General features: G+C 39.6%; 1 protein-coding gene across 4 annotated transcripts in view; it reads right to left on the reverse strand.

Moving 5' to 3' along the window:
* LOC114658183 (alpha-2-macroglobulin-like protein 1) overlaps positions 1-20,710 on the reverse strand; it is a 291,504-nt gene that overhangs the window by 71,591 nt on the left and 199,203 nt on the right. For 2 of the 4 annotated variants that reach the window (XM_028810274.2, XM_051932110.1), the window contains exons 7-11: positions 17,533-17,617; positions 17,152-17,269; positions 12,825-12,939; positions 2,785-2,894; positions 1,066-1,233 (exon numbers count right to left, since the gene is read on the reverse strand). The exons of the other annotated variants lie outside the window; for them this stretch is intronic. In XM_028810274.2, the coding sequence (XP_028666107.1) occupies positions 1,066-1,233; positions 2,785-2,894; positions 12,825-12,939; positions 17,152-17,269; positions 17,533-17,617 (596 nt within the window). The remainder of the gene's footprint in view (positions 1-1,065; positions 1,234-2,784; positions 2,895-12,824; positions 12,940-17,151; positions 17,270-17,532; positions 17,618-20,710) is intronic. 4 annotated transcript variants of the gene reach the window in all.

Genomic DNA, 20,710 nt, shown 5'->3' on the forward strand with positions numbered 1-20,710 from the left:
ATCAGTTAAACTGCCGAGCAAGGAATCAATAAATTAACTCTGAAAACCTTTCATACACACTCAGTGACATTTCCTGCATTGGTGTTTAACAATTGAGAAATGCACACATTTCCTTGATCAAATATTAACTAATCTGCATTGACTTTAGTAATTTACTTGAGACTGACATTCTAAATCATCAGCTTAGGATACAAATTCTTACAACCAGAGCTCAGACAAAGTTATTAAGTTGCAAAGCATCATAATGGTGAGGTGCTGAACCTGTAACTGTAACCTTACAGTTTTCTACTTTCATTTACAGTGGAACACAATACACATCAAATTAACTAAAGAAATTGTGAGGACTACTGATTAACTATATGGATTTAGACATTACTACATTTTGCAGATTTACTGTGAAGGACACTATTGCCAACACACATTACTGTCACACACATGTGATTAGGAGGTAGTCATAAAGCATAAATGTGAGTGAAATATTGAGAGATAAAGGATTGTCACATGGTACTTACCTGAATCTCTTCCCTCTACAGAAAAACCAAGGAAAAATAATTATCTCTACTTCCAGGTTCCAAAATAGCCGCCATGACATCACTTCCGGCGACTCGATATGACGTCACATCCAGCCATCACAACTGACTTCACTTTCGGTTCCACCAAGATGACGCTGTTTCCGACTCCTGCATTCAGCGTCACTTCCTGACAACCATTTCTTGTTCCCATAATTCATTACTCTATTTAAACACCATTTTGTACCTAAACTTTGTCAATTGTTATCTCTCAGGACTTTTGATCACTTATTTTTGCATTGTTGCTTTAATTGTCCGCAGGACAATATATGGGGACGGTCCCCAAAACTTTATCTTTGTGGAGTTTCTTCTTTTTTGGGACATATTTCCACATACAATAATTGTATTTCAGTATACAATTACAAAACATTTATCCCATTTTGAGTTATATGCATCAGCTCATTAGTACCTTTCACTGCATGAAAGTAAGAACCTACAGTATTAACAAAAACAGGTTATATTATAAATAATAGGGTAGTTTAGAAAAGGTACATACCTTTAGTCTAACAGTTCTGTAATCCCAGGATGAAGTGTTCAATGAAAAAAAGGCAACACCATTCCCATCTGTGTTCAAGACTTGGGTTTCTGCCATTCCAGATTTGGATATGTCAAGGAACACTTGTTCATTAGCAAATGGAGAGGAATCAGCTTGATTCACTTTTATCTAAGGAGTAGAGAAAAAAATACTTCCAGTTCTGACATAAATTATCTGCAGACAAAAATATTAGCAAGAAACATAAGCACTAAAAACATATGTAACTGTATACTTAGAATGGTAAGTATTGTACCACAGAAACACTGGCAAGGCAAGAGGGTAATAGATACAGTATTGGTTGTGGATCTGATTTCTCTGGTTTTCTGGTTTCCATTGTTACTTGATCTACATCAAAGTTATCATTTCAAGACAGTTATTTCCATTCAGCTAATCATCTTTAAACTTTCTATCTGACTTCAGTTATCAGGGACTGTATGTAAAAGCATTCCTACCTTGGACTAAAAAATTAACTTTTCTTTTAACATTCACAGCATTTGTGTAAAGTTCCTACAAGAATCTTTTGATCATTAGTAAAATGAATGGTGTGGTTTTGTACATATATTTCATGCTTTATGATTTCTAAGAATATTTTGGAAGTTTATTGTCGAAATATACATTTGATATACCTCCAGGACAACAGAAGCTTGATGAAATCAGATCGACTGAATTTTGGCATGCCCTGTAAATCGCAACACCTTCCAGTGGAAGATTTTGTGAAGGTGTCTAATGTGAAAGGTTTGTCATTAATACTCTGAACAAAGCTTTACAAATGCAAAGTTTGGTCATACTGTATGTAGTTATTTTAATCATGATCTTTAACCGTTCTTGACCTTCATAATAACCATATTAGTTAAAAGTGTCACTTTGGTACTCATCAGTAATATTACAAACACCACATGCCAGTCTGCTAAATAAACATTTTATCTGCAAACAACACACATAGACAATTCTGGCCACAAAAAACAATAGTAAAATTTTAAGACTTTTATCTAAGAAATAAGGTACAAAATCTCATATAGTATGAATGAAAATTTCAAAGGCATACAATTAGAGAGTTGTAGACATGTGCCTTAGGTGCTATTGATGCTAAAATATATAAAATTAATAAAATATCAAAATTGTTTGTCATGGTGCCGGAGAGTAACAACACGATGAATTACACAGATGTTAATCTGTGTAATATTATTACTATTACTACTACTGTGTAGTGCAAGCAAATGGAATGCTGGTGGTTTTCCCTTACGACTCAGAAATTCCAAGTTTATCTCCTATCCTAGTCAATCAGTGTGTGCAATTTTCATGTCCTTCTCATGTCTGTGCACATTTTTATTTAGGTATTCTAGCTTCCTAATAAATGTGAAAGATGTGTACTCTGTTTGATTTGATGATTAAAAATTGACACCGTGTGAGTAACAGTCTGTTTATTCTGCAACTGACTTTTGTCCACAGATAGATTTTACCTTTTACCCTATTGATGTAAAATCACCATGACATCTGATATTTTGTTAGCTGCAAACAAAAATGAATATGAAGTACAGCCCTCAAAAGTAATTTAATCAACTTTGAAGAAACTTTAAGAATATAATGCCCGTGAAAAATATGTTATAGAAATGTATGCAGTTTTCATTTCATTGTGAAAAGACACAGAGAACAGCACCTGAGGGCCATGTTATTACTTACTTTTCCTTTGAAAGGGATTCCTTGTTTGTATGAGTTTGGTGTATCCTCAAAATTGACATTAACCAAAACATGAGTGAATTTTGCAGTAGAACTTGCTTGGAGTGTAACACCTTTTCAATGAAGATGATAACAGAGTTGGCATGATGGAAGCGGAAAAGTTACATAATTATTCCTTTTAAACTGTTATTTTACATCATAAATAAAATCAGGCAAAACTTTTTTATTAAGTAATAAAGGATTGTATGCTATAAATAAATTACACCAAAACCTTAGTTATATGGAACACAGTGTCTGAAGGACAGCTTAACAATAGGACTTTTAAAAATACAGTAAGAAAAGGCTACATGCTTTTTTTGTCATAAGAACACTGGCAGGTTACTTACATTAGTCTTTGTTTTGGGTGGGGAAAAAAAATCATACAAGATCCTGATTTAAGCCTGTTTTCTACACCTAGTCACCATTATTGTTTCTATCAAACAAGTATGCGGCAACAACAGTGCTGAAGACCCCAGTGTAGCACCCTGAGGTGGGCCCCTCCTGTCTAGCATAACTCTTAGTAATTTACTTGTAACTAGATCCTAGGGATTGGCTGGGCAGTGGGGTCCGCGACTGCATCACTATCAGATCACACGACAAACAAACCAGGGGCCTCATGTATAAACGGTGCGTACGCACAGAAATGTTGTGTACGAACCTTTCCACGCTCAAATCGCGATGTATAAAACCTAAACTTGGCGTAAAGCCACGCACATTTCCACGGTAACTCATACCTTGGCGTACGCAATTTCTCCCCTCGGTTTTGCAGACTGGCGGCACCCAGCGTCAAAGCAGTGCTACTGTTCCTGTGTGATCACCCTTTCTTTCTTAGATCCACATCCACGGTGGCGGCTTTATCAAATACACTGAAATTAACCGCATATCGTTCATAAATTTAATGCATCTGATTGTAATTAACCTGTAACAATATAATGGTCCACAGAATGGCCAAACTACTGTTCCCATGTGCTCATCCTTTCTTTCTTAGCTCCACATTCCTGATGCGGCTTTATAAATACACTGAAATTAACTGCATATTGTTTATTAGTGTAATGCATCTGATTGTAATTAACCTGTAGCAATATAATGGGCCAGGGAATAGCCATAGTATTCCAAATACCATAACTGCTTTAGCGTTTTTACGCTCACTGCATCTTGTTCTTCTTTTTGCTGTTCCCGTTAAGGGTTGCCACTGTGGATCATCTTTTTCCATATTACTCTCACTGCACCACTTGGAGTATTTATATCACTGTATCTGAGTGTGAATCACAGCAGCAGCTGATCGGAAAGAGAATTATCGGTATACAGTTTCAAGTACACACTACCTCAACCACAGCAAAAAGCGTCAAAGCCTTTCCTGTATGGACCTCGCGTTTCAGAAACAGTTTCATCCCAATAACTATAAACGCACTCAATCAGTCCATCAAGTGCTCCTTGTAGAACTGTTTGTACTTATAAGTACAATCACCTCACTGTAAACTTGCACTACAGTTATAATATTGCACAACCTGCGCTACTTTATAAAGCGCGTATGATGACAATATCATTTTTAAGATGAAATGCAGCAAAATATGTTGCTTATAGTATACAGATAAAACTTTAACTTCATTTAAATAATCTGTATTGTTAATAATTAAACATGTGAGGACACGGTGCCGCAGCGTATAGTTCAAGGATAGCTCCTGCCTTGCGCTGTATTCTTGCTGGTGCTGACGCGACACTGGAAGGATAGACGAATAGAATAATTAAACATGTACTACGAAGATATTTCAATGTTCCTTAAAAGTTTTGAAGAATCGGAGTTCTAAGCTTACAAATGGCTTAACGTCTATTACAGAGCTGATTATGTGGCGATTGGAGAAAGAAAAGTATGGACAGGAATTGGAGGTTAGTACGTTTGAAAGAGACAGTACTTCTGTAATAAATTATTTCGAAGGTCACACATGGCGCAGCAAGACTCTTGCGTGAGATATGCACAATCACTGCGCCACCGTGCTCCCATGTTTAATAACATGCTTTCATTCCTATCATCATGAAAATGATATCACGTATACATCTTAGTATTTTAATTATTCAGAGAGCTGTAATATCTCGAATGTAATGCATTCTGTGTCCTGTCGGAGAAAGAGAAAGAACGGAAGCACGTAGTGATTCACACACATAGAGCACATAGAAGATCAAATACAGAACAAAGACTTTAACGTGCTACTTGAGAAATTAGTAAAATAAACGATTTTAAGATGAAGTTTGTGATGTTCTACTTTAATGGCAAAATAAACTACGTGGTTAAAGTGGAAATTTCGAGATTAAAGTTGACATTTCGTGCTTTTTTCCCACTGTGTGCCTATTTGTTTTGTCTGTACCCTAATAAGCTTTCATATGACACTCAGACGGTGGGCTATGACTCGCCTTTTCACAGCGACTTTGATATGTGATTTCTTTTTTATTTCGGGCACTGTGCGACTTTGTGAATTTGATCTTTCGAGTTTTTCCAACACCATGTCACTTGATCAACTTTCTTTTGTTGATTATAGCACTGTTTAAACCAACAAATAGTACGGTTTTCCTTTGCCTCCACTTGGTATTCGCTGAAATTCTTATATTTTCCCCTGTGCTTTTCCCATTGTCTTTTCACAGAAGGCTATTTATATTGATTTGCATATTCAAAGAGGCGTAATTCTGGGAGGAGTTGGGGCGGGACAGAAGGCGCGTGCACGTGCGTTAGTTTTTACGCTGATCGGGATTTATGTAGTGGTAGAATGTGAAAGTATGTGTGCGCACAGATTCCTGCATCTGGATTTTTCTGTGCGTACGCACAATCCCGCTTTTGTGCTTACGCCATGTTATAGTGTGAGTTCTACGCACAGCGTTATACATGAGGCCCCAGATCCCTAAATTGAATTTGAAATAACTTTTTTAATCAGTTTATTACAGCTGCTGTAAGTTAACAAAAATAAAATAAACTGTGGGAATGGAATGTGAGAGGTGTAGGTGGTAGTAGTAGTAGTACATAAATACATGTAAAATGTGGACTTATTTACTTTTCCAAGACAACTTTGTGAAGAAAGATGATTAAAATGTAACGTAGGCTTGAAAGTAGAAACTGTTCTGTGCTATAAAATGAAGCAATTTCAAATAACACCAAATTAAAACGACAACACCAGCTGACAGGATACTACTACACAATCGACCTGTTTTGCACAAGTTCTGAGAAAATTGACATCATAAAGTGGTCACGCTCACAAATCCTCACAGTAAGCCATACTAAGGTACACAATAAAACCAATTATAAATATGTTAAACTGTTAAAGCTTACAAAAATTGTACTGAGTGGCATGTCATAAATCATATTACTTATATCACTAGTACCTTAAAATACTTCATCGCGTGCCTTCTGTTGTGCAAAAGTCTCAACAATGTTTGACATGTCAAGTTGTTTGGCATGTGTGTTTTTGATTGAGAGTACAGCCAAGCCACTTAGGGCTCGTTTATACTGTACACTCAGAACATGTACGCACACGCATCATGGCTGCCACGCGTTCCCAGCCTTCATTTGACACGTCCTCTGCGCAGGTCCTCAGAAATTAATGCAACGTGTGCAAGAGTTACAGTACCAGCAAAAAGTCGGGGGGGCGCAGTGTGATAAAAGTTGGAATGTGACGTCAGAGTCTCTGTTTAATACCTACATGTGACAGAAAGCCTCTATGCAGATCCTACGGGATTGATGTGCACGCTTCGATGTTTGATGAATGGTTTGATGTGGTGAAGCAGAATGCCAACATACAGATGCATTTGTGGTGCTTTCATATTCAAGCATCGCATATTCCGGATCGTAATGACATGATACATTTTAAAAGTCTCGCATAACATCTTTTGTGCCTTCTTTTTTTTTGCAACTTCACAACAGCAACATAGTGTACAGTGCTGTATTTGAGCCACAGAGAAAAAAATTAGGTGAAAAACGTGTATTTTATGATTAAACTAGAAATTTCGGCTTTAATCTCAAAATGTCCATTTTAACCTCATAGTTTACTTTATCATTAAAGCAGGCCATCGTAAACGTCATCCTAGTTTTTAAATGCTATGATCTTCTTGGACCTGACAGCAGCGGCAAGCAGCAATAGATCACCACACAGAACAATAATAATAATAATAATTCATTACATTTATATAGCACTTTTCTCAGTAATCAAAGCGCTATCCACACAGGGAGGAAACGGGAAGCGAACCCACAATTTTCCACAGTCTCCTTATTGCAAAGCAGCAGCACTACCACTGCGCCACCTGTGAGAACACATTAAATGTATGATATTCCAACTCTCTGCAAATTTAGAATCTTTAGATTTATACTTGATATCATTTTCATCCATCCATCCATTGTCTCCCGCTTATCCGAGGTCGGGTCGCGGGGGCAGCAGCTTGAGCAGAGATGCCCAGACTTCCCTCTCCCCGGCCACTTCTTCTAGCTCTTCCGGGAGAATCCCGAGGCGTTCCCAGGCCAGTCGAGAGACATAGTCCCTCCAGCGTGTCCTGGGTCTTCCCCGGGGCCTCCTCCCGGTTAGACATGCCCGGAACACCCCACCAGGGAGGCATCCAAGAGGCATCCTGATCAGATGCCCGAGCCACCTCATCTGACTCCTCTCGATGCGGAGGAGCAGCGGCTCTACTCTGAGCCCCTCCCGGATGACTGAGCTTCTCACCCTATCTTTAAGGGAAAGCCCAGACACCCTGCGGAGGAAACTCATTTCAGCCGCTTGTATTTGCGATCTCGTTCTTTCAGTCACTACCCATAGCTCATGACCATAGGTGAGGGTAGGAACATAGATCGACTGGTAAATTGAGCGCTTCGCCTTGTGGCTCAGCTCCTTTTTCACCACAACAGACCGATGCAGCGCCTGCATTACTGTGGATGCCGCACCGATCCGCCTGTCGATCTCACGCTCCATTCTTCCCTCACTCGTGAACAAGACCCCGAGATACTTGAACTCCTCCACTTGGGGCAGGATCTCGCTACTAACCTTGAGAGGGCACTCCACCCTTTTCCGGCTGAGGACCATGGTCTCGGATTTGGAGGTGCTGATTCTCATCCCAGCCGCTTCACACTCGGCTGCGAACCGATCCAGAGAGAGCTGAAGATCACGCCTGATGAAGCAAACAGGACAACATCATCTGCAAAAAGCAGTGACCCAATGCCCACCAAACCAGACCCCCTCAACGCCCTGGCTGCGCCTAGAAATTCTGTCCATAAAAGTTATGAACAGAATCGGTGACAAAGGGCAGCCCTGGCGGAGTCCAACTCTCACTGGAAATGGGTTCAACTTACTGCCGGCAATGCGGACCAAGCTCTGGCACCGATTGTACAGGGACTGAACAGCCCTTATCAGGGGGGCCGGTACCCCATACTCTCGGAGTACCCCCCACAGGATTCCCCGAGGGACACGGTCGAATGCCTTTTCCAAGTCCACAAAACACATGTAGACTGGTTGGGCAAACTCCCATGCACCCTCCAGGACCCTGCTAAGGGTATAGAGCTGGTCCACTGTTCTGTGACCAGGATGAAAACCACACTGTTCCTCCTGAATCCGAGGCTCGACTATCCGACGGACCCTCCTCTCCAGGACCCCTGAATAGACTTTTCCAGGGAGGCTGAGGAGTGTGATCCCTCTGTAGTTGGAACACACCCTCCGATCCCCTTTCTTAAAGAGGGGGACCACCACCCCGGTCTGCCAATCCAGAGGCCCTGTCCCTGATGTCCATGCGATGTTGCAGAGACGTGTCAACCAAGACAGCCCTACAACATCCAGAGCCTTGAGGAACTCCGGGCGTGTCTCATCCACCCCCGGGGCCCTGCCACCAAGGAGTTTTTTGACCACCTCGGTGACCTCAGTCCCAGAGATGGGGGAGCCCACCTCTGAGTCCCCAGGCTCTGCTTCCTCATTGGAAGGCATGTTAATGGGATTGAGGAGGTCTTCGAAGTACTCCCCCCACCGACCCACAACGTCCCGAGTCGAGGTCAGCAGCGCACCATCCCCACCATATACAGTGTTGACACTGCACTGCTTCCCCTTCCTGAGACGCCGGATGGTGGACCAGAATCTCCTCGAAGCCGTCCGAAAGTCGTTCTCCATGGCCCCCCAAACTCCTCCCACGCCCGAGTTTTTGCCTCAGCAACCACCAAAGCCGCATTCCGATTGGCCTGCCGGTACCTATCAGCTGCCTCCAGGGTCCCACAGGACAAAAAAGACTGGTAGGACTCCTTCTTCAGCTTGACGACATCCTTCACCGCTGGTGTCCACCAACAGGTTCGGGGATTGCCGCCACGACAGGCACCGACCACCTTACGGCCACAGCTCCGGTCAGCTGCCTCAACAATAGAGGCACGGAACATGGCCCACTCGGACTCAATGTCCCCCACCTCCCTCGGGATGTGGTCGAAGTTCTGCCGGAGGTGGGAGTTGAAGCTACTTCTGACAGGGGGCTCTGTCAGACATTCCCAGCAGACCCACACAACACGTTTGGGCCTACCAGGCCTGACCGGCATCCTCCCCCACCATCGAAGCCAACTCACCACCAGCTGGTGATCAGTTGACAGCTCCGCCCCTCTCTTCACCCGAGTGTCCAAGACATGTGGCCGCAAGTCCGACGACACGACCACAAAGTCGATCATCGAACTGAGGCCTAGGGTGTCCTGGTGCCAAGTGCACATATGAACACCCCTATGCTTGAACATGGTGTTCGTTATGGACAATCCGTGACGAGCACAGAAGTCCAATAACAAAACACCGCTCGGGTTCAGATCGGGGGGGCCATTCCTCCCAATCACGCCCTTCCAGGTCTCACTGTCATTGCCCACGTGAGCATTGAAGTCTCCCAGCAGAACGAGGGAGTCCCCAGAAGGTATGCCCTCTAGCACCTCCTCCAGGGACTCCAAAAAGGGTGGGTACTCTGAACTGCTGTTCGGTGCATACGCACAAACAGCAGTTAGGACCCATCCCCCCACCCGAAGGCGAAGGGAGGCTACCCTCTCGTCCACCGGGGTAAACCCCAATGTACAGGCTCCAAGTCGGGGGGCGATAAGTATACCCACACCCGCTCGGCGCCTCTCACCGGGGGCAACTCCAGAGTGGTACAGAGTCCAGCCCCTCTCAAGGAGATTGGTTCCAGAGTCCAAGCTGTGCGTCGAGGTGAGCCCGACTATATCTAGCCGGAACCTCTCAACTTCGCACACTAGCTCAGGCTCCTTCCCCTTCAGAGAGGTGACATTCCACGTCCCAAGAGCCAGCTTCTGTAGCCGAGCATCGGACTGCCAAGGTCCCCGCCTTCGGCCACCACCCAACTCACACTGCACCCGACCTACTTGGCCCCTCCCATAGGTGGTGAGCCCATGGGAAAGGGGACCCACGTTGCCTCTTCGGGCTGTGCCCAGCCGAGCCCCATGGGTGCAGGCCCGGCCACCAGGCGCTCGCCATCAAGCCCCACCTCCAGGCCTGGCTCCAGAGTGATGAAATGTATTAAAGTATGTATATTACATTTTACACATAAATTGTTAATTTTGTTTAAATAATGAATACTGTTAATAATTTCACACATGGGGGTGACACGGTGGTGGAGCGGTAGCACTGCTGTCTTGCAGGGAGTCATGTTGCTGGTATTCCCTGCTTGGATTCCACATTGTGCTCCGTTTTCCTCCCAAAGATATGCAGATTTGGGGTTTGGTGCCGCTAAAATGACTCCAGTGTATGTGTGTGCTTGTATTCACCTTGCGATGAGCTGAGGCCCTGTACAGGGATTCTTTCTGCCTTGTACCCAATGCTTGCTGGAATGGACACATCCCTGGATAGATGGATTAAATCATTAAACATCCTTTTTAGAGATATTGCGGTAAGGTGTCATCGGAATTTAATGGGTATTCCAGGCAATTCACAACACAGAGAAGCCGAACCTGTTCTCACCGTGATAATATCTCGCACTGCCACCTGCTGAATTCCTCCAGATTCATGTAAAGTACGCGCGCAAGTAAAAACAATAAAATGCTTGCGTAGCAGGAGCAGGAGCGTCTACTGCAGCATGCGTCGCATCACGTGAAGTATAAGCCTAAGTCTATCTTGCAACATGGTGCTTCTGAGGTAATTTTTAATAAGGTAATGACAGTTTTCTGATGCTTGGTTGACTTTAGTATAATAAGAGTCGGAGAAGCACCAGCCTTTTTGACTTGGATTGCGCGTAAATAGTTCAGATCACTGACATGGAGCTACTGAGATCACAAATTATTTATCATCAAGTGTCAATGGTTTCAAGAAATATGCCTTGTCACATAGGAAATTGCTTTGTCACATGTACTATATTGCTTGTTTGTCGTCAGTAGTTTCTCCGGTTTGAACGGTTTCAGCAGATAGCACGTAATTTGAAGCCGTTGTATCACTGCTTTTAGACTAGGTTGTTCACTCACTGCAGTGTCTGCATAATCTGCTTCCTGCTTTTGCGTTGATTCGCCAGCATCAGTATTCTCAGTTCTTACCGCTGGCCCTTGCTTAGTATTGAGAAAAGTAGAAATCTTGGTAAGCGTAACGTTTTTCAATTGCTGTTGCAGGAATTCCTTACATTTAGAAGCACCACTCTTATAATGTTTCCCAGATCCGCTGCCACTGGCCGACATGGCATTGTATGGTGAAAATATAAAAAAAACACTAAATTATTCAAATATTCGGCACATGCCGACTAACAGGAACCACAACTTAACAACAGACTCGCTATGATTTATCGTTTACAAGTTCAAACTTCGAAAACCATTGACATCAAAACAAAGTACAAAAGTAACAATTATTTACAGTAAAAATATTTATTTACATTATTCATGTCCTTCAAAACTTTTGTTCACATCCGCTATGGCGCGCCAAAGGTCGCTGAATTTGGGATTGTGCACTTCTCTGTAAGGTGGACTAGGCCATGCTGTACCTCCGATTAGGGTCAGGGCCACCAAACTACCAAAGTATAAATTTGTGTAAACTGTAGGCCTGCTGAAATACGTAATATCATTATGGATTAGATTGGACTTGCCTGGTGATGGTGCAAACATGTCACTGAAACTATGAATTATTAATGCAATGAACTGTGCAAGTGATCGAGTGGACCCCCAAAGCTCATGGGCCCGTGTGCTTTGCACAATCTGCACAATTCAATGCTACGCCATAGGGCAACAACATATTGTACGATTTTGTTCATTGAGTTTACACACCAGTTGGAGTGAAATAATAAATGATGTGTTTGATTGTTGTTTTAAACTTGGCTAATTTGTCATGGTACAAGTTCCATTAATAAAATTAATAAATAAAAAATGAACAGAAGGCAGTGACATTGAAGATCCTGAACTTATTTATTTATGTATTTATTTTGATTGGATGTGTGAAAGTGCACTGGATTGGGTAGAAAGAAAGTGGAATTGATGTAAAGCAAAAGCAGTCTGACTAACTATTTTTTAAAAGAAATTAATCAAAGACAGATTATTTCACTAGTCAGCCATTATTTTTCTTTAACTTTCTGCTACACTTAAAGTAAAATGCCCACATATTTGCATTATTATCAGGATAGATCTACTCAGTATCTGTTGCTTGAAGAAATGGAATATATGAAGTACAACACGGGTGCATCTTGAATAAAATATTGTAAATCTCACTTGAAAATTTGAATGTCAGAAGGACTGAAAGAAAACAAGACTGTTCTGCAACATCTGTTTCCATATCTGATATACAAAAAAGCAAAAAAAAGACATGTATAAATATGTTTTTCCAGGAACATATACTTTTGTTCCAGAGACTAAGACTTTATAGATCAAGTAAAAGAACAAAAGGTGAGTAAAACATTGAACATGCCATCCTGTGTAAAAAAACCTTGACAGGACATTACTCAAGTTCTGTGGCTCAGATTGTAAAAGAATGTTTAATGTAAAACACACTAGTGCTGGTGTTTTGTTACAAACAAATTAAATAAAAAAGTTAGATAAGTACCTGTCCCTACTTCAGTCAACTCAGCATCTGCTATAAAGGAGCTTTCATATCCTGTAGAATTCAATGCATATTCTTCAAGCTCCACAACTTGCGTTGCACAGCCAGACTTGTCAGTCTAAACAGGAAAAGAATTGTATGGTTTCTTAGCATTTTAAATTATAAAATAAACATCAATGCAATACATCAACATATTCACTTTGTTTTAATCATTTATCTATTTTCTAAGCTTGCTTTTTCATCAGAGTGTGTTTCATCAGAAATAACAGCGATGAATGGAATCATCTTCTAAAAATACTCCATTTTATGTTAAGTAAAATACAAAATACAGTAATTTTATTTTACACTGCTTTTGTATAATCCATCACTACCCCGATATCCTTTATAAGTACACATATAAAGTTTTTCTATTTCTATTTTTTTTTTTTTACAGTGGGAGCACAGATTGATTTTGAGATGCAAATTGTGGTTTATTATCAAGTGCCTTATACACTATACCACACTGCCAGCCTGATATGGAACACTTCCTTGACCAAACTAATTTAGGTTGATCAGTTACTTTAATAACATACCTTTGGACAGCATTAGTAGACAAACTCTCATGAGAATAAGGATATGAACCATGCAAAATCCACACAAAAGACACCCTGAACAGGATCTGTGCTGGGGCTCAGGTGGCGTATGGTGACTACATTTCATACTGCATAATTATAACAATATAATAGTAACAATATTATTATAACTGGTTTGTAAACATATTGTGAGGTTTCTGTACTCTTTTGGGAACCCAAAATGGGACAACACGCTGAAGTGCATTCCAAAGCGCGATTACCATGTATATAGAAGATTGCTTGTCTGTTGCTGGGGCAACCATAGACTCACAGGGCTGCAGCAGAACGCCACAGAAGTAACTCTGAGCCAATCGTGGTCGTGCTATAAGCGACTGTTGTTGATGAATGATGCTAGGAACATTACTATTATTATTACAAATACAGGGAACAGTATTACTTGGCCACGACTCTGCCTGTCTGCTTTGTCTGTGTATAGGAGAGTGGTAGCTCCCGCTACAATAAATAACCGTTTTGTTCCTGTTGCAGGCTGAATAAAGCTGGTTTTGCTAAAGTACTGAGACTCAGCCTCATGTTTTGGGGTGCAAGACAGTGATTCACATGTCACAGTATAATAATAACAATGATACCAAGCTAGGAGGATTTGCAGATAATCTAAAATCCATTTAATCATTACAGTGGGACTTGGGCTGCATAGAAGCTTGGACAGATGGAATTTAATGTAAGTAAATGTAAAGTATTACACATATGAAGTAAAAATGTTAGATTTGAATACACAATGGGAGGTATGAAAATTGAAACTACACCTTATGAGAAGTCATAAGGGACTCGTCACTATCAACTTCCAGACCGTGTTCAGAAGCCATTAAGAAGCCTAACAGAATGTTAGGTTATATAGGATGATGTGTAGAGTACAAGTCCAAGGAGGTTATGCTCAAGCTTTTTAACAACTAGTTAGACCTCATCTGGAGGACTGTGTACAGTTTTACTCTCAAGACTACTAAAAGGACATAGCAGTGCTAGAAAAAGTCCAGAAAGGAGTGACTAGGCTGATTTCAGGGCTGCAGGGGGTGAATTATAAGAAAGGTTTAAAAGAGCTGAGCCTTTTCGATTTAAGCTAAACAAGATGAAGAGGATACATGATTGAAGTGTTTAAAATTTTGAAGGGGCACAGTGGCGCAGTGGGTAGCGCTGCTGCCTCGCAGTTGGGAGATCTGGTGACCTGAGTTCGCTTCTCGGGTCCTCCCTGCGTGGAGTTTGCATGTTCTCCCCGTGTCTACGTGGGTTTCCTCCCACAGTCCAAAGACATGCAGGTTAGGTGGATTGGCAATTCTAAATTGACCCTAGTGTGTGCTTGGTGTGTTTGTGTGTGTCCTGCGTTGGGTTGGCACCCTGCCCGGGATTGGTTCCTGCTTTGTGCCCTGTGTTGGCTGGGATTGGCTCCAGCAGACCCCCGTGACCCTGTGTTCGGATTCAGCGGGTTGGAAAATGGATGGATGGATGGAAAATTTCGAAGGAAATTATTACAGTGAATCAAGACTGTTACTTTAAAATGAGTTCACCAAGAACACAGGGACACAGTTGGAAACGTGTTAAGTACAAATTTCACACAAACATTAGGATTTTTTCTGCACACAGAGAACTATACACATATGGAATAAGTTACCAAGTACTATAGTAGACAGTAGGACTTTAGGAACCTTCAAAAGTAGAACTGATGAATTTTTGGAATATGTTAATAGGACTGGCGAGGTTTGTTGGACAGAATGACCTGTTCTCGCGTAAACTGTTCTAATCCATAGGTTGCCTAATCATACTAAACTTTATGAAATATTACACATCAACATAATGTTCTAGGTAATATTATCAAGCAAATGCACAAGATTGCTTTTGTTTCAGTTGTAAGACAAAAGTACACAACTAAGGAGGTTAGGAGTTTAAACAGTTTAGGGAATAGTGTTGATCAGCGAATTTCACCAAAGCTTTATTCACAACAAATTTTCTGCGTTTGCATTTTGTTTGTCAAATTATTTACTGATAATTCAGCAAGGTTTAGGAGAACAGTTTTTTTCAGTGTCCCATAATGCTTTACAAGGCAAATGCAACATCCCCCAGAGTTGTAACAGCCGACATTGGATGGGACTGCACTCCGAGTATATAATGCTGATCATTTGCATTCCAGACTCGTTACAAGGCTTGCACATCTCTCACTATGTTCTTTCTTCTTTGATCTCTTGGAGGCACGGTCGTGCAATGGTTGACACTATGAAGAGCACATGATCACGGTCATAGTTAGTATCACTAGCCTGCTAGCTAACACAGAGTTGAACACTGGAAGAAACTCTGGTTAGCAGAGAAAACTCACGCAGATATAAACAGAACATTCAGATATTATGGAAACCAAAGGTGCTAAGGCAACTGGTAAACTACTATAGCATCAATATTCATACCAGTTTATTACATTTTCCATAAAAGCAAATGACATAAAATGTAAAGCTGTAAAGGTACATTAATACTGTTTATAATAGGTGAACTCAATTTAAGGAGCATAATAGATAAGTAAATAAAGCAGCTTCACAGATTTTATTTTTATGAAACACATACAGCATAAATAATGAGTTATCTGTACAAGTCGAACTTTGAGTTCCACGTCAATATAAGATAAGAAGGCGTGTGCCCTATGCATTCAAGATTAGAGAATGAAAACAAACAAACAAACCTTGAAAAGACCTGAGAGGGCTGAATATTTTTCCAAAAAACTCAGTTTTCTGAAAAGCACAAAAAGCAATAGTTTCTCACATACATCAACATAAAACAACCTTCATATATTTTCTTATTGTTGACTATGATTTCGGCATTTCTGCTTTGTTTTGATGAGATATATGTTTGTGCATCTCTGACTTTATTCTTTCTTATTTGATCTCACAGAGGCACGATGGTACAATGGTTTGTACTGCTGCCACAGAGCTGAGGTCTCCTTTTTGGCCACAATAACAAGTCTAGAATAATTGGTAGATGTTTCCCTAGCCCTTGGGACATTTTAAACATGATTGCACCATTATAATCCAATCAAATCTAGTTTGGTTTATTAGTACCCATTGACTTCAATGCATTTTGCTGGGTTCAACAAAATTCGCAAAAACTTTCATGATTACTCCAAATTCAAGGCGAAGCAAACACTGCAGAGTTCGCTCATAACTAGTGGAGAATATAAGGAGAGATGGAAGAAAAAAATTGAACATAAATACAGTACATCTTCTCAAACACATCCATTTAATTTTGCCAGAAGATATCTGGGTGAGATCATAAAAAAGGGGAAGGATACAGTAAGCAGCTACTCAACAGCTGAAAGTTGAGAATGAAGGATGACCTTAAACTTTGTTACTGAGAGTGCATACTTTTTACATAAGTAATACTGACTATTTACTAAACTTTTCACAGAGACTTAAAAGAGCACTTTATTATAATTCCTTACTACTAAGAAATGTTTCATTATATTAAACACAAGGCAAACATAGAAAGGGAGGATAGACAGAGACATATACTGTATTGATTAGTCCATTTAGAAGACTCATAAAATTTCATTTAACATGCACATGATGACAATGTAAAAATGAGTATGTAATAAAGTAAATGGCTGGTAACAGATTACTTTCACAAGCAGATACAGGATGATGATTATAGAAAATTAAGTGCAGTATGGCTCAGATATGATTTTTACTGTCCAAGACCAAAATTCAAATATCATATGTTTTACTCACCATTGTTATGAACCTTTGACAAATATCATTTTTTTTTCCTGTGGAAAACAAATAATGGAAAGTTTTTCGGCAAAACCTGAGTTTCACACTGCCTACAACTGGTTTTCCATATGTGTACCTGAAGAAGAAAAAGTAAAGCTCCTGAAGAACATTTGGATTATTTATCCATTATCATCAACATTAAAGATATCAAACAAGGCCAAAAGATATCTTGCAAGCTTACTGAAGCCATCAAATATGAATTGGCTTTACTGGCCTTTAATATCCCATCTAAACATTTAGAAAGACTTCATTGCTGTCTACACCTTGTGAGCTACTATTGCTCCGATATTTACTGAAAAAACTAAAGGAAAGTTTGATTTTCACTTGTGTTTTACTTACTTTCCACAGACCTGAACCTTGACTTCTGTGTCATTAATGGTCACAGTTTCTGGTAGTTTAATCACAACTTCATACTTTGGGAGAACTGCATATGAAAACACAAAGGTCAGTACTGCTGTTTACACAGAAACATAAAAGCAAAAGATAAACGCATGTATGTAAATTGTGAGATATTCCGAAAACTTAACAAACACCCACATTTAATTAGATAGACAGATCTATCTGTCAATTGATGTAATTTTAATAAACTAATTTTCTTACTGCTATGGATTGCTATAAAAATTAAAGTAAAATGGTTATTTTATTTTTCTTTTGCTATGTTTTATCATTAGGTTCTAAAAATGAAATGTGTACCACCTATTGTTTTATTAGCTTATATACATATTTATAATTTATTTGCATGTGATGTTTATTTATAAATACTAGGGGGCTTTGCCAACCCCCATGTTTGGTTTTCCAGATATACACTTTTTTTAAGATTTTTTTTTCTTTGAATTGTTGCTATTTCATTAGTTTCACTTTTATTTCAGAACTTCATTAAAAACAATTTTTAGAATCTTTCGAGTCCCAACATGCTGAATCTTTTAAATGAGGTCCGTGAGCCATGTGTTTAATGACTTTGTACCATAATTCAGGATAGGTGTCTCTGTTTGGAATTTCAGCACAGACAAAGCGATCTGCATCATCAGCAGTTAATAATTTTTTTTGCAAAGCAACCAATAAATGCATGTGAGGTAAACCCCGTTTTTGAAATACTCTGACTTAAACTTCAAAGTCTTACAATATTTACATACTTCTGACATATCACCTATGTCCATATATCTCCATTCCTCGCTTTGTCCTGCTTTTTTTTCAATGACACCTGGTCCGTAGTGATTATTTTCCCTTTTTTCGAGTAATAATTTCCATTTGTTACGCTACTGTGATTTTTGCCTTCTTTTTTTTGATACTTTCTAATTTTCCTGCTTTCATATTCTTCTGCATTTGTATCATGCCGTTTTTTGAGTCTTTTGAATTCTACTGCTTTCGTAATCTCTAACCTGCTCTACAGGTGTATAGCGCCAACATCTTTGAATGTCTTTATGAGGTTCTACTTTGTCTTTTACTCTTTGTCTTTTAATTCTGAGCCCAATTGGACATGCTTTTTTCAATTCCACTTGTTCTGGGCTGATTATTACTTTCCTTATTTTCTGAATTTGCACCTAGATTATTCTTTTTCTTTTTTGCCTTTTTTTCTCTCCAACGCTTTTGAGTCTCTTTTCTCCGCGCTGCTCTTTTTTCTTCGCTTAGTCGTCGACATTTCATCTATAATGTATTTTCCTTATACGCTTTATATGTGCTGAGAGCCCTGGATCTGTGTGTGCTCAAATCCTTTACACGACTGAATGTTTTGCTGCCCGTGGTCTTATTTGATATTGGTTGTAAGTAGGGCATGTCTTGAAAGAATCTCATGTTCTCCGTCCCCGCGAGATGGTCCTGAGTCAATCTCTTTGCACAAAGTCTCATGTTTAAGGACCCCGCAAGACTCTCCGGGCCAATCTCTTTTGTCTTGCGGGTATTTTAAGTGTCTTCTGTGATCTTCATGTGAAGATCACGACTCGTCTCCCTAGTCTTTCTCTCCCAGGATTTTTTTTATAATAGAGAGATAATTTATTTGCACTAATGTTTACAATTCCTGATAATCATGAGTGTCCATATGTCATAAACATTGGAAGGGAGGCAAAAAATGTATGTACTACTATGTGTATTATAATAATTTAATTTGGCTGCATTCAGTATCCCTATACTACAATTAAATGAGAAGGACCAGAATAAGAGATGAATAAGAACAAAGAAACAAAGAATATTGTAGCAAAGAGTTGTGTTATTCACACATCCCTATTTTCTCAGATAGGGAAAAGTTGTCACATCCAACCATTTAAATTGTCCCATTAATGATATTAGAAATTGCAACCTTAGAGACCACGCCCTTTAAGAACAGAACAGAATAAGTTCCATAATTTTAAATAAGAGATGAATCTCAAAACTGACTTCAAATATGGATTCTTCATATTTGAACACCCTCAATGAGCGGCAAACCTGTGTAAAAAAAACACGATCACCAGTCCCACAAAAACGTAATAACAATTACACTAATAATACCCATGACAACAGTTTTCACTTGAGTTCAAAGCTTGACCATTGGAATTAAAAGATTATGCAGGAAAGGACTGCAATGATGTTTTTATTTAAACAAAGCATTAAAAAAATCCAATACATCTGAAAGGATGGTTTTTGAATCATAGTGGAGCCGAGGTTTTGATTTTTGTCCAAACGTATTGTGGGTTATTTTTTATTTTTTTTTATTTTATAGGTAATATTTGTGTTCATTGAATGTCAACAACATTAATGTAATTTGTGTAAATTTATTGTTTGTAACCTGTATTTGTAGTATCTTTTTTCATAAAACAACAATGTCAACAACAATAACAATAATAATAATCCTCCAACTCTGAGATGTATATCATGTAGCAAAAAAAATAACTACATGACTTTATCTTTAGGTTTCAATGATTTATTACAGTCAAAGTCAAAATATGTATATCCCAAATTGTCAAACATTAAAACTGGGGAAATATCATTCTCTATTGTCCACTACTATCTATGAATTGTTCGATGCCATTTACGTTCACATCTTGCTTTTAAAAAGTGCTCTATACTATACTTGGTTTTCCATTTCAAAAACTCTCTAACATCATGCATTGAACATTGAGTGAATAGTGATATTATGTTCTGTACAGAATGCATGGACACAATAAACATGAATAATGGATCAAAGGTTAAAGATGATTATTTAATGTTAAAGATGATTATTTAATTTTAATTACATTGAGTTTGATTATATTTGAGCTAGTCAATTTATTATTAAATTAACTTTACATGTTTATGCTTTATTGGGCTGTTTTGGTAAACTTTCTTGTTAATGACCCATGCAGTTGGCATTTTCTCCTGCCCCAAAAATGAGGAGATACAGTGGTACTTTACAAAACTATCACATTTTTAGAAGCGACATCTTTACTTCATGTGTAATTCATCCATCCATCCATTATCCAACCCGCCATATCCTAACTACAGGGTCACAGCCAACACAGGGCGCAAGGGAGGAAACAAACCCTGGGCAGGGTGCCAGCCCACCGCA

This window comes from Erpetoichthys calabaricus, chromosome 9 (genome assembly GCF_900747795.2).
Source record: "Erpetoichthys calabaricus chromosome 9, fErpCal1.3, whole genome shotgun sequence".
In the NCBI taxonomy this organism is placed as follows: domain Eukaryota; kingdom Metazoa; phylum Chordata; class Cladistia; order Polypteriformes; family Polypteridae; genus Erpetoichthys; species Erpetoichthys calabaricus.